Below are 26,537 nucleotides of genomic sequence, written 5' to 3' on the forward strand. Positions count from 1 at the left end.
TAAATTTTCTCTTTATCCATCAATAGATGACAGTTAGGTAGAACTTTAGTTCTTTGTGTTACAATTTTAAACTGTTGTCTCTATTAATTATTGCCGTTTGCATATTGTGACAAACTTTTGTGCTCTGAAGTTGTTGGTTATAAAACTAGTGAAATATCAGCAAATAAGTAATTATATTATTTTCTTATTGTTGCCTTGCGTTATTAATTAAACACGTTATATAAAAAGAAAAAACTTAAATGAACTTCCGACACAAACCTTTCTTCCCATTTGTATGACAATCAGTTGACAATTGTTGAAAGTTTTTTCACTTGGTTATACTATAAATTAAAGATGCCAGGAAATTATATTCTTGGTTTAATCCTTTATCCAAGTGTAAGCAAAGTTTGTGGGTGAAATACCTTCAAGACTGGGTTACTTGTATAACAAGGCTAATGACTTCACATCAATTGTCTTAATTTCTCAATGCAAAGCACACATCCTTTCTGGTGTGTATAATGCTATGCATTATGGGAAGGGCAACTACCCACCACTACCCAGTCTGCACTTTCAGACTTTTGCAGTAGTTTGAGCCATGCAATGCTGCTTTATTTGTATCTGTGGCTGACACATTTTAATGTTTGTCTTTGTTATGCTACTTGTACCTTCTTTAATTTTGAATTAGTACTGATGATACCCTTAATACTTGGACAAAAATTTTATATAGTTAAAAAAATTCGGTGCTAACTCTTCTGTATTAATTTTTATTTAAACTTTAACTTGCATTTCGTTTATTTAACATTGTTCTAATTACACAGCCCTGCCACAGAACTTATTGTAATGGCTTTAATGCTGATGCTACAATCCCTATAATACTGCAATTCCCTGATGAATTCTTTCCACACCTGATACCCAAACATCAGAGTGAAACTTGCTATCTCCTATTTGAAGCACCTCTGAAAAGAAAGCTCAAGTTTTTCATAAGAGTAATCTTTATGTGATGCTATTTTTATTGTAAAAGTACATTTTGTGAAGTATGGCTGCATCAATTTGTCTAAGATCTGTGGGACTATTCTAAGATCACATTTAGCTTGACTTCTCTGAATTAACCTAATAAAATAATCTAAAATCTGAAATGGTTCTGCATTGATCTAATTGAGTGCTGAGTGTGTCATACCACACTTTTAATTTCACAGTTGTATGACATTCTTCTAAAAATGCTGGTTTGAAATCCTACATAATACTAGTAACTCAGTAAAATTATGCTTTATCTGGTTTTTCTGATCTCTTTATACCATGAAGCACTATTATGAACACTAGTAAATGTGTGCATGCAGACACTACATACCTTTTCTACTTCAGTCTCTTATTTAAGTGAGACTGAAGTAGCGAAATAGAAGCAGGCCTAAAGTTCTGAATTGCACCTCCTCTTGGATTTAATTGGATGTTCTTTGACATTGATACAATGTGTTTCCCAGATGTCGGGTAGGCAGGTTAATGTATCCATATTCATTGAGGTTACCATGGTTTATTGGGCATAGGGTGATTGAAGATCCAAGTATGATCTTTAAGTCCCGAGCAGACATGCTGGTGATATTAGATGTGATCTTAGTGCTTTGAGATTCTGATGTTCATCATTTTGCTTGTTTGGTCATAATATGATAGATTACAACTACAGGGAATTTGGTAGACTCTAGTCAAATGCAGGGAGGATAGTTAGTGTTTAGAGGGGCAGATAAGGGATACTAATTTGTTGTTTGGTTTAAAGGTAGTTACCAGATTGTGATTTGGAAGAAAAAAAAGGCCAACTTTTTGCAAGTGCCATGGATATATGAGATGATGATTAACTGAAGTCTATGTTTAAAAAGAATAGGCAGATAAGGGGTATTGATATATTTTTTTATTATTTGATTTTGGATTGTACATATTGTGTATAAGAGTGAATTAGAGTTCATTGTCATTGAGCAAATAAATTTTATCCTTTTGATCCAGGAATTTTATAATGCCATCCTTTTGTGAGGTGTGATGGTATGTATTTATTTACTTTTGTGCATGAGTTCTCTGCCAATGAATGCCAAGTATCCATTAGGTTTAGGTAATCAGTTTATCTAGGACAAGCAGATTATTGTTACTGTTTTTTATTATACTGTATATATGTAAGTGCATAGAATCCTTGAATGTTAGTTGCTGAAATGGGATAGAAGGGTGTTTTGTGTGATCCATGTGGCCAAATAGTGAACACATCATCTACATTGCTTAGCTGAATGGAAGTGGGCAGAGTTTAAGACTAAGACTTAACAATCTCTGTAAAGTATTTGAGGGGAAAGATGATTAAAAAGCCCATATCTGTTTGCTATATTTATTTATAAAATTTGCCTTTCCAAACAAAATAGCTTGAATTCATGGTGATGAAATGGAGTAATGAGAGAAAAATGAGCTTGAATTAGGTCAAAGATGGCTGTAAGTGGAATGTTGGTGAATAAAGAGGAAGAGACATTTAAACTGACTAGTATGCCATAGTGAAGAATTTATGGAGACAAAACATGCATATTGGAGTAATTACTTTACGTATAATTATGAAAATAACACAATGTTTCAGCCTCTGTATCGAGGTGATCATCAGGAAAGCATACCTATGCACAGGACAAAAGCCACATGACACTACACAATAATAAGATTAATCTAATTGCTTTGTTAGTCATTTACCCTAGCCTGACCTCTAGTGTAAAAAAAAATATAAATTAACAAAATAAAATAATTTTATATATATATCAGTATAATAATATATAGATGATAGAAAAACCCTCTAAATAAATAAAAATAAGTTTTATAGCAGAACTACATTAAACACATATCTAGAGTATTAAGGTTTTCTTGTGGGGGGGTTCTGCCATCATATTTTGGATGCTATATAGGTTGCAGCTGGTCCTCCAGATTCTTGGAATTACCAATCTATCATTCTTGTTTAGATTCAGATGATGTTTCAGCATTTTACAAGCTCCCTTGAACTTTCCTTCAAACCAGGTTTTGGTGTGGTGTGGGTACTTAGTGCCTTTCCAGTTGATTCTGTAACATGTCACATGTGACACCTTTGACACTTCTGCGCATGTCAAAAGAAGGAGAATCCATTCCGATAATAGGGTAATCAATCCGTATTTTGGGATGAGTGTTTATTATTACACGTCGTAAAATGAACTTCTCTTTTATGATCATTGTAGTTTTCAAAGTGGTAACTATTTTGCTTGTATAACAGTTGGAAAATTTTACGTATAAAGCACGTAATTTCACGTGTTGGTGACATTGCCTTATTTCTTTCTTCCCTTCAACATGAATTGACTTGTGGCCATCTGCCAACGATAGCTCTTGCTTATGTGGTCTGACTATACATGGTCTGACAGGTCTGTTTTACCATAGTAGAGGAATTTAATGTGTCGTTTGTCTTTTTCTTATTGGGATGGTGTGCCCTGTTTGCCTTATGTAAGGTAGGTTGCAGGTGTACTGAATTTTTTAAACCCCTGGGTGGGCAAAAGGGGATCTTTGTATGGGCTGATTATACATTTCAATTTTGCAGGAAGTTTTGAAGATTGCCTGAATGTTGTATTTATGTAGTCTATTTTTTTTTTTTTTTTCCCTTAATGTATGGTATGGCTGTGGCATTCTTGTAATCTTTTTTTTTTTTTTTTGCTTTTAATGGCATTATTGTGTAGGATCTTGTGATGATAATGTAGCCAATTTTTTATATACCAAATGTTTATATCATTAGCCAAACATAAAGGTTTCACAAATCCTCACTTTTACCATTATATTTCTGGTATGCTAAGGAGCTGAGTTTTGTATATTCCAAATTCTGGAACACACAATTCTCATAATGTACAGTTGGATGAAAAATACATTACATGTATTTTTCATTCAACATAAGCTGCAAGTCAAGCTTATTAAAATTTGCTTCATTTTCATACATGTTGCATTGTATTTTCAAACTTAAATTTGAAGTAAATAATATAGTTTTGACTAAAGCATAGTTTATTTTTATCATATTTTTAATTATTGTGTTGTGTGATTGATTTTCTCATTATCAAATAGAACTGGAATATTTATATTGTTACTGAAAAACAGTAAATTGGAATGGCATTACATTGTGTATATAATATAAAAAGTTTTTTTTTTCTTTCCCTCCACTCTTATAGACGGCAATCTTTTAAATTTCCCTCTATGAGTTCCTACAATCGAATGCTAGTCCACAGAGTTGCTGCGTTTTTTGGCCTTGACCATAATGTTGATCAGAATGGAACGGCTATCGTAGTAAATAAAACTAAAAGTACCCGAATGTAAGTATAGTAATACAAAAAAGTTGATTGAATTTATTTCATGTCAAGCAAGATTATTGTTCAGTTTAAAATGCATAATGTAATGCTTCTTTATTTAAAGACTTTTAACAGTGAGTTAAATTGTTAAAGCAATTTTTTTGTGGTTGTTTCCCTTTTGCTTTTGTTAGTTTAGATGTTTTCTTTTTTTATTATTATTGTAATAACAAAAATTTTTTTTAACTTCATTCTGCTTTATATTTCTTATAGCTTTTTTTACTTTTTTTTTATGTTTAATTTGCTTCTTGATTTTCTTAGCAGTCAGTATTGTCTTATCTTTCTGTTTGGTAGATGAATGTATTTAGCTTTTTTATCCAACCTTTTTAAGCATGTTTTTAGCAAAATGCACAAGCATTTACTAGATTTGTTTTGCTATCCAGCTATTTCTCCATGTACAAGATGTTGTTGGATTAATATTATTGAAATTTGGGATAATGAAATCCTCACAAAAATTTGTCAAGCCAGCTCAATTTTTTTTCATTGTCATGCAGTCACTTGCTCTCATTATGGAGACTGCTATTGTGGTGGTGTAGTAACTTTAAGATAAAATAATTATTCAAACCCCCCCCCCCCCCCCATTCATATTAATGTGAAGTGTGTGTGTACATTCCCTCATTCGGATGCACAGAGAGAGAGAGAGAGGGGAGGGGGGCACCCATGCTACAATTTTTAGTACATCATCACTCATTTAGCCAACTATTGAAGCCCAGTGAGTCTTATTATTTTTAGGTAGTTGGAGAATGTTTATTTCTCGAGTATTAGAAACTTATCAATTATGATTTGATTAAGGACCAGATTAGTGCTGGCAGCAGTCCCAATTCCTATTCCTGCCAGGTTTCTGTACATATATAGGCTGAAGTTATTCTGTTTGGTGCCTAGAATCCTGGAGTTAGAATTAGCTGATAACTTTTAAGTCTTTATTATATTTTTCTGAACTGGTTAACCTAGAGTTATCCCATGTAGAAAAATATTGGAGGGGTTGAGTAATCTCTTTAAATTTTTGGAAGGTTTAAAGTAAGCTTATATAGTTATCTGCTTATTATTCATTTATTTATTATTATTTTGAAATTCCAGTATGTAACTGCTTTGGCATTATTGCAATTTTATTTTTAGGTATAATTCTGTTGAGAATTATTTTTGCTGTAACTATCATTTATAAATGCTTTGATTATTTGCAATTCCTTCTTTAAAGGCTTGTTCATTTATAAAAAAATTGTTATTGCTCTATTTTTGATGGTGCTTGTGATGTCAAGTTTCTGCATTAGGTGCTGTAAGAATTTGTGTATCTGTATATGTGTATGCCCAAGGTTGAGAGGCAGCCAGCCAGAGTGAGGATGTGAGACCAGTATATCAAGAAATGAAAGTGCCTGTTTTCAATTTCAATCAGTGGCAGCTCATCGTAAGGGCTGCAGCTCCTCCAGTATAAAATCAAAGTTCCTGTTTTATTATCGCCATTGTTAAATTTTTATATATTTATCTAAAAACCACTATTTTCTTGTTTATAATACAGTACCACTCGATAGTATTTTATATAATTTATTTTGTAGCAATAGTCATTGTAGTTGTCAATGTGTTGTGTGGGCTAGGGCTAGTATTAGTACTGGCAAGTATACTCAACGCTGGAGCACCAAACCGCTATCTAGTGGAGACAACGCAGTGGGGATAATGCGTGATTTATGTGCAGTTTGGGCTGGTAGCATTGCAGCCCAAGATATGATGCTACTACACGAGCACAAGCAACACAAATTAATGTCATTGTTGTTAAAATGGATCTAAAAACCATTATTTTCTTATTTGTAATACAATACCGCTTGATAGTATTTTATATAATTCATTTTGTAGCAATAGTTATTGTGTTGTGCAGGCTAGGGCTAGTATACTCAACGCTGGAGCTGCATTCAATGCAGACCACACCTGTGTGTGTGTGTGTGTGGGGGGTAATGCGTGATTTACACGCAGTTTGGGCTGGTAGCATTGCAGTCCCACCACTACAAATTCTTATGAGCTGCCACTGATTTCAATGATGAATTGTATATGTTTGTGCTTTGTTCAGCTGGTTGAGGAAGGTTTTTGGTAGCTGTGGCGAAATGTATATTGAACCTATATATGATGTTCTTAATTTAATTTATGAATTGTTGTATGAATTTTATATAAGAGGGGAAATGACTCTACCAAATCTGTAAATGTTGCTGTTGTTCTCTTGGAATCTTGTTGATAGGTTTAGGTGTTGGATGCTATTCATAACTTATTTTAATGGTATTACAACACCAAACAAAATAAATTATGAAGAGAATGTTTATTAACTAGGTTATATTTTATTGGATTTCAAACCATCATCATAGCAAAACAACATGTTAAAGTTTTCACATGACAATGAGTAAGTGGAACACTTCAAAATTGTAACAGACAAAAAATATCTAGCATTCTAATTTCGTGCCCTATAATGTTGTATAAAAGAAGTTATTACAGATCTATAGGGATTGATCTTAAGATAACTGTCTGCCAACTGGTGGGGGGGACTCATTACATTATCATTAATCTGAAGTTTTTCCTTGCCAAATAAAGTAACCTGCATGTACTGTGAATTTGAATAATTCAAAGATTGGGGAGGTAGTGAGATTCTATTAAATTAACAGATAGTCTGTTGTTAGAACTTAAGAAATATATTCACCACCATGATTATGGCAAGTCAGAACTGGCAGACTACACTTTGAACATCCCCTTCACACAGAATTAGATGGAAGAAAACCAGTGTGTATAGAAGTTGTTACAGGTCTGAGACTATTTTTAGAGTTAACAATGGCTAATTTTTTGGCTGTATTAATCTGCCAAAAATTTGGGCACTAATCATCTTAAGATCACTCCTATACAAATGAAATTTTTCTTTTTATACAACATTAGAGGGTGCCTAATTAGGTCTTTAGATCTTTCATTCATTACATCCCCTGCATAGTGTGCCAATAATTCAACTTACTGATGGTCATGAGGTGAGAAGTTTAAGTAACATGGAGATGCTGTCCATCTGATTGCATGTTATTTCTCATAATGTTTCTGGTTAGATTTTATGGAAATTCGGTATTTGTAATCTACAAAAATGTTTCTGTTTTGGTTAGACTATTTTGTTCAGACACAAAAGGGTAGAATATTTCAGAATTATATATTCCCTGGCCAGATGAAAGTTAATTTAGTATTTAGAATGTAGATTACCATATGGCATTTGATTCAGCTTTAATCAGTTGTTGATAGAATGGTTCAGAGTGATAGTAATAATTCTGTACTAACCAGATTGAATTGAACAAAATTTCAATATGATTGTGAAGTACTTCACACCTGTAATTTTTCCCTAATCTGGAGAGAAGGAACTAAATTTCTGGAAATACTTTTAAGTGAAAGACAATAACTTTAATAGCCTTGATGATAGATGATCTTCATTGCTTGGTGAACCACTACCATTACAATGTTTATTGGGGGACCCGAAATGACTTTTGCCATGTTTGGTCACCAGGCGGAGATTCTGTTTTCTGCCTCATGCAGTCTTCTAATGTAGGTGAGGGATATTATTATTATTATTATATGCGACACCTCCAGGGAGTCCAAAGCCTCATCGAGGGAGGGCACCTACTCTACAACTCTCCGTCTCCTCTATATCCACCAACCACAACTACTATCATCATCTACCGCTCACCACCATTAGTATTTTCCCAGACAATCATAAGCATCCATGTCTATGGCAGGATTCGAACCTGCAGCCTTTTGACTGGAGAGTGGATATGCTAACCACTTGGCCAGCCAGGCCAGATGCACTATGGAGATCTCAAAACTTCTTCCATTTTTGATGGTACAGCAGTAAAATAGTTCTGCAAGTTGATCTGAGACTGAACTTGATAGTTATGCATTTAGGAAGCTTCCTTATTGGCTTGTCTAAAATCTCTCATGATAAGTAACTTATCATGTTTGATTTTGTGTTTTTCTAGGGGAATTGCACTTAAAGAAATGTCAATTTTGTCTATAATCAATTTTGTATTTTGTAATAACTTAATCATAGACCTTTGTTAAAATAATGTGGCGCATGATGTCATTATGTAATGCTGTTAACCCATGTCCATATCGGGCAATTTCAAAAGATGCGAAGTATGACTTCGTCATGTTTGGATGTCTTACATGATCATATATGGAAGCTTCGAGAGAAACACATGTACATACAATGGAAGTCCGGGCCTTTATGAGGCGAAACTTCGAAAAGTACTTTGTCTTAGATTTCTCAGTCTTCTCTTACCTGGGTCCACCGCCATGTGAAGTCCGTTGTGGGGAATCGAAAGAAAAGCATTGTAGGTCTTAAGGTTCTCAATCTTCTACTACCTGGATCCACTGCCATGAAAAGTATTGCATCGATCGTCAGAACATCTCGCTAGGAAAGAGATGTACAGTACTGCCATGCTAAAAGTCCTAGAGGGCATACAATAGTCAACAACTCAAACAAAGAAGAAAACTGTGGGAAGTCATGAACGAGCCAGGAATAAGAAAAAGGAAAAAGGAGCACTTTTGTGTGGACAAAAAATTCATGAAAAAGGCAATACTTAATGAGAATTGTATTTATATATGTGATATTCCCAAGCAAGAATGTACATCAAGTGCCTGCTTATGGGTACAATAAAATTGTGTAAGTTAACAATTGAAATAAGCTCACTGAAGGTGTGTCTTAATCTCAACTATGTATAGTTAATTATTGTAAGAGTAAGAAGCGTACTGAACTGGATAATGTAATTTAATATTGAATTAAGTTTGCCTAAGGTATGCCTTATTTCCAGTTTGTATATATGACTAGCAAGATATTCTAGATTTTGATTTAACTTTAAGGGAAGAAACCTCGAACTAAGTCTGCATCAGGAAGAATTGAAATTGACAAAGACTTGTAATGTAATTGTGTGTGTCTATGTTAATGTGGATCGTATTGTGTAAATATCCCTTTCTGATTTAATTAAATGGTTTGTGACAACACATTGGACTGATTCTGTCAATGCACTATCCTGAAAATTTCAAACCTGCATAAGATAAAGTTTAAGTGATCGATAATTAAGATACAACTAATTAAAGATAAAGCTTAATATAAGTGGGCAATGCTAACAATATCTGCTTTGTCTTTATTTAAAAATCATATAATCTCGCACTTGATACATAGTCTAACTGGTGCAGTCGTAAAACAAATAAATTTGTTAGACTATAGAGTGTGAGAACATAAGATCTAGTAGAAATAAATGAATGGTGTCATTCGACCATTCACAGCAGTTCACAAAGTTTTAAGTAAAGAACACAAAGATGAAGCAGGGTAATATAAAGACGTAATAGAAATACAGAACATTTAACACCGGCACATAATCTCACTGCCCTTTGCTGTGCCAGATTGTGCCTTGAGGGAGGCCACATAGTGGTATGTAGTTGTAATAAATTGCTTTATCTTCAACCATTTCTTTGACTGTCGTAATGTTGACTGCCTTAATTGTTGGTTGCTGTTTTTGCTATATTTTATTATATCTTATTTTTGCTCACACTCTATAGTCTAATAAATTTGTTTTTTTGACTGCACCAGTTAGACTGTATTGTCATTATTCCCCATTAAAGTTAATCTTTACCTTAATTCAGTCATAGCTTGATCTTAATCACTTAATCTGAGATTGATACACAACTTTTCATTACTTAATCTTATGCAGGTTCGAATAATTTTGGGGGATAGTGCATTGACAAAATCAGTCCAGTGTGTTGTTCACAAACCATTTAACTAAATTAAGAATTCTTATTACTCTTTTCAATCCACATTAGCACATTCATACAATTGGATCACAATTCATAGTTACAGATGTTTTGGAATTAGGTTTAGATCTCCTACACTTCTACTCTTAAAGCCTGAATTCAATTTAGTACATCCTACTTGTCATTCTTATACAGTTATAATGTAAAGCACACCTTGAGTGAGTCTAACTCAATATTAACTTACATTACCATATACAGAACCCTTCTTACGCTTATAATATTAACTTACATAATTTTATTGTAATTATTTACACTGTCACAATTGACCATGAACAGAGACATGCTCGACACAAATTTGTTCGAAATTATCACATATCTAAGTACTTACAATGAGTTGCAAACTTTGCAACACTCTCATTCAGCACTGTCCATTATACGATTCTTTAGTCCACATTAAAGTTCTTCTTTCTTTCTTTTTACTGGCTTGCTCTTGATCTCCTGCTGAACTTCTCCTATGTCTGAGTTGTCGATAATTCTGTACCCTCTCGAACCCTTAATTTGGTGATGTGGCACCAGTGGGCAGCTCTCTTTTATCGAGGCATTCTGACAATAGACAGCAGACTTCTCATGGTGGTGGTGGACTCAACCTCAGGACGTAAGACATGCTCCTCTTTCAATGTACCGACAGTGGACCTCATGTGGCACGGACCCAGGTATGAGAAGGTAATGATTAACATTTCATTTCAAGTGGGATAAATATCATTTTGAAAAAAAAAAAAAGTTTTTAAAAGAATCAAAGCCAAAGAGCTCTGAGAAGTAAATCCCTCTTGATGCTAGAGCTTATAAAGGCTGGACTTCATTTTGTTTGCATGAGCGTGTTTCTCGAAACCTCTGTATATGGCCATGGATCAACATCTGGACATGATGATGTCACACTTTGCACATCTTTCGAAATTGGCATATATGTACGTGCATTTACATTGTTACATAGTGATGTCATATTTCACGTGTCACATTAACTTAACAAAGTTTAGCAATTAAGTTATTACACACGCACAAGAATTTATAGCAGTATTGCAAACAATGACATTTCTTTATGTGTAATTTCCTAAAGAAAAAGCTTGTAAAAATTAACATGATAAATTATCATGTAAGATTTTACACATTCTTCATGGAGACTTGATGCTCTCTATATGTGACATGTCTATCTCCCTCTCTACTCTTTTCTATTTACTTATGAAATTCTAGCATGCCATTATCCCAAAAAATTTATAACTCAAAAAATCTTACCAAAAAGATCTCTTCAACATTTGTGGTATAAACACCAACAAATGTCCACATCACCCACAGACATCCAAACCTGATCTGTTTTTGACTGAACCTGAAATTACTGTGACAGTTACCACAATCTCTTACTGTTTGTACTAGAATGTACCTATACTTTTGTAAGAGCCAACATTCCTTGCAGTGGTTGCCTAATCTTGAATCTCTCCTTTCACCTTCTGTGGCCTCATATTTCCTTATCTCATCATGTGCTATTCACTTGTCTCTACAGATCTCCTAGATAAGAATTCAAAGAAGTTGTTGACTTCTTTGAATTCTTATCCTTGAATCTTGCTTTGCTGCAATCCAAATTCCTTAACAATGAAGTCATCTTCCTTGGCGATGTTAATCTCTACACTTTCATCTATGGTTCCCTCTCTTTGAGCTTCACAACCAATGCCGAAGTGCTTCAAGGTTCTGTCCTGTCACCTGGTTTTTATCCTGTACATAAATTACCTATTCACAACAACCATTAATCACATGCACAGCTTCTAGTACCACTGACTAGGCTGAAGAGCTGAGTTGACCTGAAGAGCAACAGATTGACCAGAGTCATGACTGCAGATGTGTTTTTTTATGCTTTTCTATGCAGATGGTAGCTGATCCACCTATATAACATTCCAACTTGCAGGAACAAGGCACCTTATTATTATTATTATGTTACACCTCCAGGGAGTCCATTGACTCATAAAGGGAGGAAACCTACTCTACATCTCTCTGTCTCCACCAACTACAACGAACCACAACTACACCCAATGCTTCTACCGCTGCCACCACCAGTAGTATTTTCACAGGAAATCACAAACATCCATGTCCACTATGGGATTCAAATCCACAGCCTTTTAGCTGGAGAGCAGATACGCTAACCACTTGGCCAACCAAGCCGGCCATCTTATATACACCAGGAACTGAGAGAGGAGAGAGCTGGTCTTTAGTGAAGGTGATAAGGGTAGCTAGTTTCATGTGGTGCTTTAAAGGCTGTGCAGAGGTGGTAATTTCTTTAACATGGCTGTTTTTTGGACACATCCTGGATGGTGGTGATGGCATTACTAAAATATTTTTGAAGTGATGGTCGTAGAGTGAAGAAAGGATTGATTGTTTGTTTTTAATTCTGTAGGAACTGTAGCCACTAGATATGAAGGTGTGGCTTAGGTGGTAGAGTTATGTACTCTACCACATATGCCTCACTCAGGATGAAATTTTCATCCTGAGTGAAAGGAGATCTAAATATATTAAATAAATTATCCCTATTGTTTGTAATATAAGATGGAGTTCTAGTATGATTGACTAGTTAAACAGAACCTCTGTGGGGAGTCAGGAAATCTATTAAAAATTGTTGTAAGAATCTTATGAAATATGAAGAATAATATTTAAAAATTTGGTAGCTTACAAGTTGAGAGAGAATCATTAAGGGATTAATTTCTATATTTAAGACAGCCAAGGATTTCATTAAGTTGTAACATTTAAAGTGCCTATGAAAAATACTTTCTTGGTTTGAATAAGAATGTCTAATTAGATTGCAGAAAATCATTCTTCAGAGATAGTTGTCAGATTTGCATAAAAATTGGGAGAATGACATTAAATGAATGCAACAGTATTCAAGGAAATTGAGTCAGGATAGATCATAAATAGGGTAATCTAGGTTTTTCATTCATTGACATGGAATATCATCTGATAAATGTACATTGTAGGTTTGGACAGATGAAATGGATAGTATTGTTGAGGTTGCTGTTGAATTTTTGTGAGAAATAACTGGTCAGTTTTGATTACATGCAGATAGTGGTACACAACATATAAGTTTGTGTCAAGGCCATGAATGTTAGTAAAATACATGTAGAAGTTTAGGGTGAGGTGGAGTGAGTTATATTTTTGGTGGTGTTTTTATTGTTCTGGAAGTTTTCTGATCTCTGCAGTATTGCTTTTTCATTGCTGATGATGTCAAAGTTAATTATGTAACAAGACATTATAAAGCAGACCCCTCTGTAGTTCAGTTGGTGTAGACGAGCCATTTGGGTGAAAAGATCTGGGTTTGAATTCCATACACAATGTGAGGAATCTTTATCAAGCATTTTCAGTCAAATGGTGAGTTAGCCAGTTATATGGAGGTAGAGGATTTTTTCCCTCCCCAAAACTCGGAAACTGGCCCTGTGAATGCACAGCTCTACAGACATAAAATACTTACTTCTAGAGAGATGCAGTAGAGTAATGGCAAGCTGACTGCATTAACCTAAAGACCTTAATCAGGGGACTCAACCCATCTTGCATGGATAAATTATAAACCAGTATGAGAGTTCAAGACTAATGGACATACTACCATCAAGCATATGCGGTCTCCTACTCATGTATGGCCTTGGTCACTCATTCCTAACATATACTCCTTCCAGGCACAATCTGACTGAGCTATTAGCAGGATTATTTTATAGCTGATTAGGAATGCTTCTTGACATGTTATTTTCATCTTTCATTCTACATATCACAGTGTTTAATCCAGCTGAACTTCTTTCATTCTACACCCTGAATTGGATGCTGCTCACAAAGGGTATTCATTTTTAACAAAAAATATTTTCAATTGGCTTATTTTTGACTTCATTGCAAGGTTTACCAGTAAGCAAAAGTAGTGTTTTCACTGATGAAGAAAATCATCACCCTTAGGTATTTAGTTAGCATTAGCTCCAACTTAAGGTTGTTTTACTTATAAGCTGATAATATCCATATTGACCTCATGTGCTAGAGCCCCCATTTGTAGAAATAGATCACACTTTGGAAAGTGGGATTAATTAGCCAAAAAGGCCGTATGTTGCACATCACTATCCCACTAGTGACTCAATTAGACTATGCAGTCATTGCTAAATTTCTGTATCTCTGTAATAAAGAATTTCAAATAATTTTGGGAGATACTGAGACAAGGAGTTGGGAGCTTGATCCACCTTTGCTGCGAATTGCTCGGTGTTGTACTATCTTACCTCAGTCCTGATGATATTTTCTGGTGCAAACTCTGTTTGCTCACACTTGGATAAAGGATTAAACTAAATTTATTATAGTCTAATCAAGTGAAAAATAAACTTTCAAATAGTTCTTTCCACCTTTCTTATAATGTATTTTTATACTTGTATTGAAATACGTTTGTTGATATTTTCAATCATGCATCTATTGCTGGCTACTTTATGTAATAATTTTTCTGAGCAGAGAAGATCAAATCTGTGCACAGTAGTCAAGATGTGGCTGAATTATAGCCTTATAAAGAGGGATAATAACCTCCCTATCTTCAATGTGTTCAACATCCAAGTAATCCATGGAACTATTTGCTAACTTTTGCAATATGTCCTCCGATCTTCAAATCTCTGTCCATCACCACCAGATCTCTAGCCTCATCAGTTTCCTATAATCCAGCATTATCAAGATGATACAAAGTATGATACATCTTTTCACCCCAAAGTGGATTACTTTACATTTTTGCAACATTAAATTGCATCCATTGTCCTTCGTTTACACTGCCAATTGAAATCTTGAAAAAATCTACATCACCTTTTTCAAGTATCATCCTCCCCAGTTTTTCATCATCAGGAAGCAGCTGAATACTGCCTTCTCTTAATCACCTGTTGTATCATTGATATATAGTAGCTACCCTAGTACAGGACCCTGAGGCACTCTTTTCGCCACCCCCATTTTCCTTAATTCCACTCCAGACACACATCACACTCTGATGTCTGTCTGTCAGCCATCACTCTATCCATGCCACTAGCCTCATATCTATTCCCATTTGCTCAAACTTATGTAATAGTTTTCTATGTGGTATTCTGTCAAATGCTTTTGAAAAATCCAGCAGTATTGGTCCTATAAAATATGAATAAATTTTAAGGTGGAATCTGCCTTTACAAAGCCATGCTGTCCCTATAGAGTATGATATTCTTATCCATCCATTCCTGAATACATGTTAGGCTGAGAGGAGAGAAAATCAGTTCACATTGATTCAGTCTTTAAAAAATCATCTTGAAGCGCACAGTAGTCAAGTGCACGAAAGTCATAAACAATTCACACTACAGTGTGTGTGCACTTTCCCAAGTTTTTTTTTTTTTGAAACTTGAAAGTGCATCCAGTTATTCATGGTCATTTGTGCACTTACACTCATTTGTCCCAGGGGTGGCTAGACACATGCTTGATTGCATTCCTATTAATATTTCTAGTTTTTCTGAATTTGCACTTTCATCCTCTCATTGAACAACACTTTCTTTAAACATGTAACTCGAGAACCATTGAAATGCAGTCCATTAGGCATACAAGTCCTTTCGTCATCAAATTCATTCTATACATCTATTAACTGCACACCATTCCTCCTGCACAATCTTCTCATTGACTTATTAGTAATCATGGCCCTTCTCAGTTCTGTCTTATCATTACCAAGGTAGTAGACTCACAGTCTTTACTTTCACACTCCTCATTTTTGTTTCTTTCGACAACTTTCATTCTCTTTCATTGTATATTTCTTGTCTTTCAAATCATTTGGGCCTGCTAAAGCAGTCAATGCTTTCACTCCTCCTTTCTGCAAACTAACAGCTTCAACTAACATCCTTGATTTTCACCTGGGAAATATGATTTCATGATTTTCTCATTAAATATCTCTTATCATTCAGTCTGACTACATTCTTTCTCTTTACTCCCAGTTTCTTGTACTTTTTTCTTTCATTCTTTCTCTTTCTGTACCACATGCCAATCGTTTCTCTACTTGCTCAAGCTTATGTTTTGTCTTGTGTAAGCGTGTTGTTTCTCTTCTCAATGTCAACTCACTATCCGTGTTACTTTCAACCATTTCCTTAATACTCCCATTTATATTTCATACACTATAATTCACTCTTCCTTCCATTATATTCTTTACAACACTTTCATTATCTTGCTCTACATTGTTAATATTAGTAACTTCATTCTCTGATTTTGACTTGGATTTCTTGTACTTGTTCACAAAACACTTCCAACATGCACTCTTGCTTCTTTTGTACTATAGACCATTTACTCTCAGCAATGAAATGAATACTTTAAGCACATACAACATTTCACTAAATTCTGCATACCAAAATAATTGAATATTGAAATCTTGCCCCCATTTTTCTTGCTTGCATCAGTGCCATGAATGAGAATAATACTTTTTAATTAGATTAGGTAATGAGATAATTAAAAAAATATATATATATCGAAAACCTTCACGTTGTATTGACAAATGTATAAAAATGTGCCTGCCTGATGTGGAAAAGAGAGATACTAAATGGTCAGGTGAGCTCCCAAAAGATGAGACATACATGTAAGCCTGGCATGAATGTGTTAAAATGAAATAAAGATTGAACACTAATGTCTATACACAGTACTAAACCTAGTGGAACTACATTTGTAACCTTCCTACTCCCCGATATTGCTCCCTGACAACTCCTAGTCCATAATCTGATGTTCTAACCCATATCTTGTAACTTAAATACTATCTTGCCATATGGCACCATGTCAAATGCCTTTGTCAAAAAAAAAAAAAAAAAAAAAAAAAAAAGTGTATACCTTATCCACATTTGCTGCACTTTCTTTATTTTGTCATTTATTGTAAATGACAACCAGATTATTAAAACTAGTGAACCTCTTAAGAAATCTATGTTGGCCAGCATAAATAATATTGCCTTCATCTGCCCAATTCTGTATATGAGTTCTTACCAATTTCTCAAGAATCTTAATAACCACAGATGAAGGCATCTGTGGTGATGAAGAATACATCCTCTTTATTTACTTCTAATGCTTTGCCCCCCCCCCCCCCCAATTCCTTCTCGGAATAAAGCTTGCTCTAATGAGATTGAACAGTAAAGTGATCGTTAAATAACTCAACTGTATTATCTATTTTTTTCACCTAAATCTTATCCCCATCTAACAAGGTAATCCATCCACAATAATTTTTCCTTCTGCTGGCTACATAATGATAGAACTCCTCAGAATTCTCCTTGGAGTGCATAACTAGTTTCCTTTTGTATTCTAATTTATCTTTCCTTACTTATTGAAGTCGCCTTCTTAGTTTTAGCCTAGATCAGTGTTTCCCAACATGGGGCATACGCCCGGGGGGGGGGGGGGGGGGGGTTAGAAAATGATGTTGCATTCTTCACCTCATCACTGATATAGACAAAAAAAATCACCATTGTCAGCGATAAATTGTTGATGTTGCCACGCTGACTTTCTGAGAAAAAAAGCTGACAGCAGTCTACATAAATACAAGAAGAACTCTCAGAAAAACAAAAGAATGAGTCTATTAGAACTTTATTCAACATAAGGAATAATGGCATGGCTTTCTGACGAGACGGAAACGAAAAACCAAAATTTGACTAGTTTTGCAAAAAATTACTGTTGCCCTTTCATCATATTTAGTTGCATGTGGCTTTAGTGCTGTAAATGACTTGTTAATGAAAAAAATAAATCATCTGGATATCACAAACCGTGGGGATTTGAGATTGAAATTGACTAAATTAGTATCCCAAATAAAAATTCTTTGCAGCAGACATAAAGCTCAAGGATCACATTAACTTGGATTTTATTTTCCCGAGTTCAGTTCGATTTATATTTTATAATATATGTACAAAGTGTAATATAAAATTTATATTCATTGAAGAAAGTCAAATTAAAAACAGTTTTATCTATGTTTCTTTTTTTAAAGTACCTATTTATATTATACTTTTTCAGAACTTGGCTAACTATTATGCTAGAGGGGGGCATCAAAATCTTTGAGGCGTTGAGGTGGGACGTGATCCAAAAAACGTTGAGAACTACCGACCTAGATGAAAAACAACTTGCATAAGTTGTTTTTTATCTGCACTCTGTAATTTCTACTTAATTTCCATAGTGATCCATTTGATTCCAAATTACTTATTTTCTTACTCAAATAAAATCTACAATTACAATTTTTTCCTAAGTATCTCCTATGCACCTCTCTTCTTTAATTTTTTTCATCCATTTTATTTCTCCATGCTGGTTTCTAAGTCACTGCCTGTTTTATAATTCCACACAAATTCCTTTTGCCTTGATATTTCAACAAGACTATTTGTCCTCCAAGTCAGGACTACATTGTCACTCTCATCAGCTGAGGGCTAGCCTGACATTTGCACAAACAGATCCGCTGATATGACCGAGTCCAAAACTTGATTGTGACGTTCCCTCTACTGCATGCTGCTTAAGATTGTCCATCAATAATTCCAGTAATTCAATTCCTTTAGTACTGTATGCTGTTTCCTCTGACCACTTTATATTGCTATAGCTGAATTCCCCTCATAATGATCACTTGCTTTGCACCTGCCAGAATAATTTGTCTAAACATTTCCTTCTTATTGGCATATATATTTCTTGGTTTGTATTAGCATCCAACTAAATAGCTTGTCCTACGAACTTCCATGTTGTACCATATACTCTCAAATCCATTGTCATTTCCACTCTGATCTCCCCCCCCCCCCCAAAGGGCACAGTTCATATCTTAACACTCCACTGCATTTAACTTCCTTATCCTGCTCAAATATGTTATACCCTTATTTTTGTTTGTCAGAACATTCTCATCAGTTAACCCAAGGTTCACTAATACTAACAATCTTTGAAAGACTGATCCAATCAATGTCACATACTTATTTCTAATACTCCTCATATTTGCATACAGAAATACCAGTGCATTGCCATTATTCATATAGCTGTTATTACTCCTTGCATACTCCACTTGACTCTTCAAGATATGAATACTGGCAATACACTCAGGCTCAATGAATCACTCAATCACAATGCCTCAGGGAAGAGTGTCCATTCCACAATTATAGTTCTAGTTTCCTTGCCTTAACATGCTTGCCCATTAAACAATACTATCTTCAAATGTCTTCAAACTAATTATAAATGAAAAATCATAATATGATTTCCTATGAAATCTCACTTGTAGCCTGTAGTGCATTATTACTGTAGACTAGAATTGCCTGATTACTTAACCCATCTAAGGGTTAAGTAATCAGGCAATTCTAGTCTACAAACCAAGCATGGAATTTTTCCAAGCCACTTCATGTTTCTGTAAGTGTTCAGTAATGATGAATTTCGTCGACCACTTAAATGCATTCAAAAAATATATCTGTCCATGGCAGGTTGGAGAGTGGATATTTATATTTCTGTTCTCTAAACCGAAATATAAATATCCTGGTTTTTCATTTTACACAAATTATGGCCTCTACAACCATGTTATAAATAATTATTTTAATTTCCTGACATTTCGACCTTCATATTAAGGTCATCATCTGGAGTATACACATATATATACAGAGACAAGCTAAATTACATTTCACATCGTATGCTGAAGAGACAATGATTTGATCAGCGGTTATTCTACTGGCCTGACCTCTAGTGAAAATAAAAATTAAAAAAAAAAATTAGAATAAATAAATGAAATAAAATAAATTAACTACATCAAAGCTATATTCTATTTAAGACTACATCAGAGAAACATTCTTTCATATAGATAGTTTTGTTACAGTAAAAATGATGTCCTAATTTAATGATAATTGTTACATTAGATTTAGGATCCTGGATTACCTATGGTCCTATTTATAATAAACTCTTAGGGAGAAAGGTTAAGTGGGGGTAGAATATGTGCTTTCCATATGCTGGGGATTTTTACACCATCATTGTTAAGATTAGGGTGATTGATAAGAATCTCACAGTCCTTAAATTTACGTTATACCATGTTTTGGTGTGATGTAAACAACAGGTACTTTTCCAGTCAATTCTGTGTAAAGTGTTCAAGGCATGATCAGAAAGACCAGCTTGACCATAATTATTATATTTAATGTGTCCTTTCTGTTCTTTTTTTCTGATAGGAATTGTACATCCTGTTTCCCCTATATATGGCAAATTACAGGTGCAATGAATACAGTATACTCCAGGTGGGCCAGTGGAGGGAGTGGATCCTTGGATGAGTTGAGTAAGTTCTTTAATTTTGCAGGAGGTTTAAAGGTGGTTTGAAGGTTGTATTTTTGTAGTATTCTGTCTGATATCCCTTTAATATATGGAATGGTTACAGTTTTATTATAGTCTTGTTTATTTTTGTTTTTAAGTGAGGTCTTGTAGAATATTGTTGACAGTATTTTGGCTGTAACTATTTTTTAGGAAGGTATTGCTGATAACTTTTAATTCATCTTTAAGTGTTTGTTCATTTGGAGCAAATCTTCAAAGCCCTGTTTTTTAGTGTATTAAAAAAGAATATCCTGGTCTATAAATATCACCTATATCTTGGTCTTTCTCTGATTGTTTTTCCCATTTTTGCTTTAAACACTTGTTTTACTAATCTTTAATTTTTAATCTTTAATCGTTTTTTGTGATCTGTATGCTTATTATAGTCATGTTATCGAAACTGTTCATCTATTCACTTATCTAATTTTCCTCAGGACACTCTGTGGTTGCCAGTCTTTGAACTATTATTCCTAAACCAGCACTCTGATCTATATGAAAATTGTTTTTTAGCAATATTTTTAGTAATGTTTTGTATACTGATTACTTGTTTTTTTCTGTTTGATTTTTTTTTTTTTTTGCTCCATTTATGTTTATTCAGCTGACGTTACACAATGCCAGCCTTTCTTATTCTCTGATCTATTTTTATTTTTTAGTTTGTCTTCACTTAAAAAAAAAAAAAAATCCCAGAAAGTTAAAATGTTTAACTTGCTTTGTAGGTTTTCCACTAGAAATACAGTTGATGTTTTCCCATTTCTCTGTTTTCATAGCTTTAATCTTTTATTATTGTTTATAACAAATTTATTACAGGAATTGTTTAACCTGCAAAGAATAAACAAGTACGCTTATTGTCTGTCATGTCTGTCAAGCAGAGTGGCACAGTGGAAGCGTGCTGGGCCCATAACCGAGAGGTCCGTGGATCGAAACCACGCTCTGCTAAGCCTTTTTGTTGGCCGAGTGGTTAGCATATCCGCTCTCCACCCAAAAGGCTGCGAGTTCGAATCCCGCCATGGCATGGATGTTTGTGATTGTCTGTGAAAATACTAGTGGTGGTGTAGATGATGATTATAGTTGGAGAATTGGGTGGAGACAGAGTTATAGAGTAGGTGCCCCCCCCCCCCCCCCCCCCCCTCGATGAGTCTTTGGACTCCCTGGAAGTGTCACGTAATAATAATTAATATCTTCTATTTGAATGTGAAGTTAATACCCCTTTAATTATTGTTATTATTGTATAGCATCTCCATGGATTGCTGAGGCTCATCATTTGAGACCCAAATTAACCATAATAACATGTTTTTCTGAAGAAATTTATAACTCAGAACAGTATACTGTTCTCAAGTCTGTTTTGTTTTTATCAGAGAAGAATACATGCTACCCTGATTTGAAAAAAAACAAAAAAACTTATCAGTGCTGGTTAGTTATTATTTACATAGAGATATTTGGTGCGTTATATGAAAACTTTGGATAGTCTTTGTAATGGTTAATGTTTATTGTCTGTAGGTAGAACATTATTGAATTTAATGATGCTTTTTGATGAAGAATAATAAAGAGAAAATTTTATAGTTTCATTATACCTGGAGAAATTTACCTTTGAATGTGCAGGATAAATTAAGGGTAGAAAAGCAATGTTTATTCAAGTGTAACTGGTAGTGTGAAGCTGGTTAAATTTCTATTGAGGGAAGTCATCCAGGCAGAGATATAGATAATTGAGCTGTGAGCTACTGGAATAGATGTGAAATGAAAGATGGTACTGTGAGATGGGACTTCAGGAATGGCCTTACTGGAATCAGTGAAATTAGATGTTTTACACATGATTAAGGAACTATGAAATGGAAAGGGTGTGTTGTGAGAGAGAGGTCCCTCTGTCCCTTTATTACTACTCCAATGTCAGGAGTATTAGTAGTAAAGGGACAGAGTTTGTGGTGTTGGTACAAATTGTTGGTGTCACTGAAATGAATGATGGGAATAAGTTTTTTTTTTTTTTACAAAGGATGAAAGGGGACCCCCCCCCCCAAGTTATTTTTTGATGTTACAAGAGGATTTGAATAAGTTGCTGCAAATGCTAGTTCAGTTTTGCCAAGTGTAAAGTTATCTACTAAGGTCAGGAGAGTGAAATGAGATGTGTTGTTGGAACTCTGTTCTAGAAGTCAAAGGATCCGGGGAACAAGGAGGTGAGGGGGGGGGGTTAGATAGGGACTTGAAGTTCAGGGAATACATTGCAAAAGTTTTAAAAGACACCCAGCAAATTATTCTCAGAATGCAAAGGACTTTGACCAGTAGAGATCAGGCTTCATCTGTAGCACACAGATCTGTTGTCTGGATAAGGAAATAGAATAGTGGTGGGCGATTAAGACTATCTTGGGACTTAGGAATGTTGAATATGAGAACACATTAAAGGAATCTTCTCTGTAGAGTTTTTCAGAAGAGGAGAAGAGGATGATATGATTGGGACATAGTTTGGTGAGAGGAGCCTATCAGATAAAACTATTTAATTTTATCTGATAGGTTAGGCTCCTCTGAATAAAATTATTTATTGATTGGTACAAAATTGTTGTCCCAGTTTCATAGGCATCTTTAGTATTTAAAAAAAAAAAAATGGAAAACAGAATGACACCAATTTTATGCCACATACACATATATACAGAAAGGATTCAGCCGTGTGATACTAGTGTTTTAGTAAGGTTAATTATTCAAAAAAAAAAAAAAAGAACAAGAAAGAAAAGATATTCAGGAAATGAATTTCTAGTAATTCATTTATTTAGGAAATGAATCTCATAACTAAAAATTGGTTGTAGGAAAATGCAAAAATAAAATTTTTGCAAAAATTTAAGATATTAACACTTCTTATGTTAATATCTTAAATAAGTAGTGGCAATGAGATGATCCATTTAAGTCGGGAGGGAGAGAGGTGGGGGAGAGAGAGATGCCTAAGTCAGTCTTGCACCAATAATGCGTTTATAGGTATCATCTTTTTGTCATACTGAGTTGTATAACTATACTATATACACTTCATCTGTAAATTGCATTTTTCAAGAATTAGACTGGTTAAAAATGAGGTCTAAAACTTTTGGAAAGGGCTCTGAGTTTTTGCCTGCAATATACTGATGTCATCACTAGAAGAGTTAGACAACTGATAGTGAAAATCTGTTTGTTAGAAGTTCATGTAATTAGATGACTCATTATGAGAGGTCTCTTGCATACACGCACACAGCATATCCATCCTACTCGACCGAAAATTCAATGACTATACTGTCAGTGGCTGATGACATGGTTCTGTTCCTATGATCCTGTTGCAAGTCAAAAATGTTATAAGTCAGAAATCAGTATATGAACTATGAGATTTATGCTAACAGTTAACATGCCTTCAATGCTAAAATGGGTAGACCTGATTTGTTATATTTATTAACTAATGTAAAGTGAAATAATACAATGTACAAATTATAATCAAATTTTTGTATACAGTAGTGTACTTTAATAATGAAACATAAGTATACAGTTCTTCTATACACTTACCAGCAAAATAATCAATTTAAAAACCATGAAACAGGAGTAATTCTTTAAATGTGCTGCATATTAACTGGATGATTCACCAGGGAAAACTAGATAATTAACAAGAAATTCTTCATATTCAGGAATTGCTACAAAGCAATTGGAGGATGGTTCATCAGATGCATTAATTGTGGAATGTCTAGGCTCGTCTTCAGGGCATGAGATGACAGCAGGAGTGTGCTTCTTTAAACATTTGTACATTACTCCTTAGTCTGTAATGCTAAATATCTTTGTGTTTGGAATCCATTTCTCAAGCAACGAAGCCGCCTTATTAAGAGACAAATGGTTCTGCCAAATATTTTCATTGTAAACTTTTTGGGGGATGTGACTTCTTCAACTTTCTGTGCTTCTATTTCTTTAAAGCTAGAAGCACAGGTTTTGTTTGAGAACTGTTCTGCCACATCTTCCAACAAATCTCTGTCTTCATTGTCCTTCTCCAACTCTTGAGCTAGCAGCACTATCTTGTCCAAACAACATTCCCAACAAAATTTCCAAACAACATTCATACACTGCTGTTGCCTCACTCCATGATTCATCTGCAAGGTATTATATTCCTTCCAAAAGTCTGTGGATTTTTTTTTTGTCTATGGATTTCCTCACCCTCAATAGCAGCAATAACCTAAGAAAAAGGTATTTCTTAAATCTATACATGTCTTGAAGATAGCAGTAACACTTAAGTGATCCAGCAAACAACTTAGTGCTGTTCCACCTGATTTGGTGTAAGCATCAGTCATGTTGGGAAGCTGTCTGTTACTTAAAGGTATCTGCAAACATCCCTGCTATAGTGGATTAAAAAACCTTGACCTGCAGGTTTGAAAGTGTGGGATACTATCCACTCAGCCAATCAGGTTAGCACATATATATTTTTTATGTGAACTTAATCCATGAATGGTTATAAATCGAAAGTATATTGCAGTGAGTGGGGTAATCAAACCACTTGAATCAGACCACTTGAATAGTGGTCTTACCTTAGGTGATAACTTAGATAAAGAGGATTAATCACAAGCCCCACTTTATGTGGGAAGTGAAAGAGAATAATTATCCTTTTAGATCTTCATCAGAAAACTTGGATTGATTGTACTCTTGGTTAGACAACCAGAGTCTTCACACCACAAACTTTATGCAGATTCTCATTGTTCTTCCTAAATGGTCATAATAATGAAATTAGCAAACAGATTATAAAGCACAAGCTTCTGTGAACAGGCTTCATCATAGTCTGTGTTCTACAAAACATTATTCTACACATCCCAGTAGCAGATTTGTACCATTTAAGTCTGTGACATACTGATATAACTCCCATTCTTTTTCTGGAATATATTTTAATCTGAGAAAACTAAAATAAACAGTGATCATGTCTGATGGACTAGTTAGTCAAAGGAGCTCTGAGGTATTAAAAATGTATACTCTTTGCTAAATAGAGATTACAAAAATTGAACAGGATTTGAAATATATTATTATATAATTGGCCTTGAATACAGTGATAGTGTGGTGTGCTAATGTGAAATTCACATTAAGTTTTGTGCCTGTGAATGTGCTATAGATCTCACTCATATATGCAAACTGTTTTTTCTATTAAGTGTGTTATTAGAAAAACATTAAGGTTACTTATTTGCTAATTTGTCATGGATTGACAACCATAAGAAGCTTCTGTTGGAAAATCTTATGGTGTTTTAAGGATTGATATCATGGTATAAGTCCAGTAATAGATTTTATTACTAATGAATAGTTTTTTTTGGCACTAGGATTATCTTCATCAGGATTAAAATTGAAAATAATTAGTGGTAATTTCCTGATATATATATATATATATATATATATATATATATATATATATATATATATATATATATATATATATAAAGGTGCATACATAAGGGGTCAGTCCTAAACTTATGATGGGGGGTTCTGTTCTGATGATGCCATCACAAGTTGAAAAGGTCGTAAGTCAAGAATTGCTATAACATAAGGATATATTAATTAACTTTCTGAATGCCAAAATGTATAGGTCTTTTTTTGTTTTATTTTTAACTAACTGTACACTTTGTTTATAGTGAAATAATGCATAAATTATACACATAAAAGTACTATAGTGAATAAATAATACAGAATGAGTGTACAGTACTTTTGTACTTATTTTTTTTATTTTTTATTTTACTAGTAAAATAATCATCTAGAAACACACAGAAGAAAAGAAATTCTTCAAAACTGCTACTTTATTATTTGGACAATTCATTGGAGGAGGCAATGAAAACTTGGTCATCATCAAATTCTTCAAATTCAGGAATTGCAACAAAGCACTCTGAGGATGGTTCTCCATGTACTAACTTGCGGGAGAACTAGGCACATCTTCAGGGGTTGAGGGGGGGGGGGGGTAACAGCAGGAGTAGGCTTTAAAAATTTGTATGTTACTTCCAATTTAATGTATAGTTTGTGCTTTCTGCATAAATTTCTCAAAACAAGCAATTGCAGCTTCCATCATGCTAATATGGCTAACCTCTACAAGTTGGTTTCCATTTCCTTCATAACCTGAATTGTTATTTAACAGAGGTAAGTGCCTCTGTTGATTTCTTTCACTTTAATTTTTTTTTT

The 26,537-nt window shown here is 34.3% G+C and overlaps 1 protein-coding gene across 17 annotated transcripts in view; it reads left to right on the top strand.

Annotated features, from left to right (window-relative positions):
* The window catches only part of LOC150100204 (uncharacterized), a 566,343-nt gene that overhangs the window by 254,862 nt on the left and 284,944 nt on the right, over positions 1-26,537 (top strand). For all 17 annotated transcript variants that reach the window (XM_090402864.1, XM_090402869.1, XM_090402857.1 and 14 more), the window contains one exon: positions 4,167-4,307. In XM_090402864.1, coding sequence (XP_090258990.1) covers positions 4,167-4,307 — 141 coding nt within the window. The remainder of the gene's footprint in view (positions 1-4,166; positions 4,308-26,537) is intronic.

This window comes from Typopeltis vanoorti, chromosome 13 (genome assembly GCF_054136105.1).
Source record: "Typopeltis vanoorti isolate ZY-2024b chromosome 13, IOZ_Tvanoo_1.0, whole genome shotgun sequence".
Classification (NCBI taxonomy): Eukaryota; Metazoa; Arthropoda; class Arachnida; order Uropygi; family Thelyphonidae; genus Typopeltis; species Typopeltis vanoorti.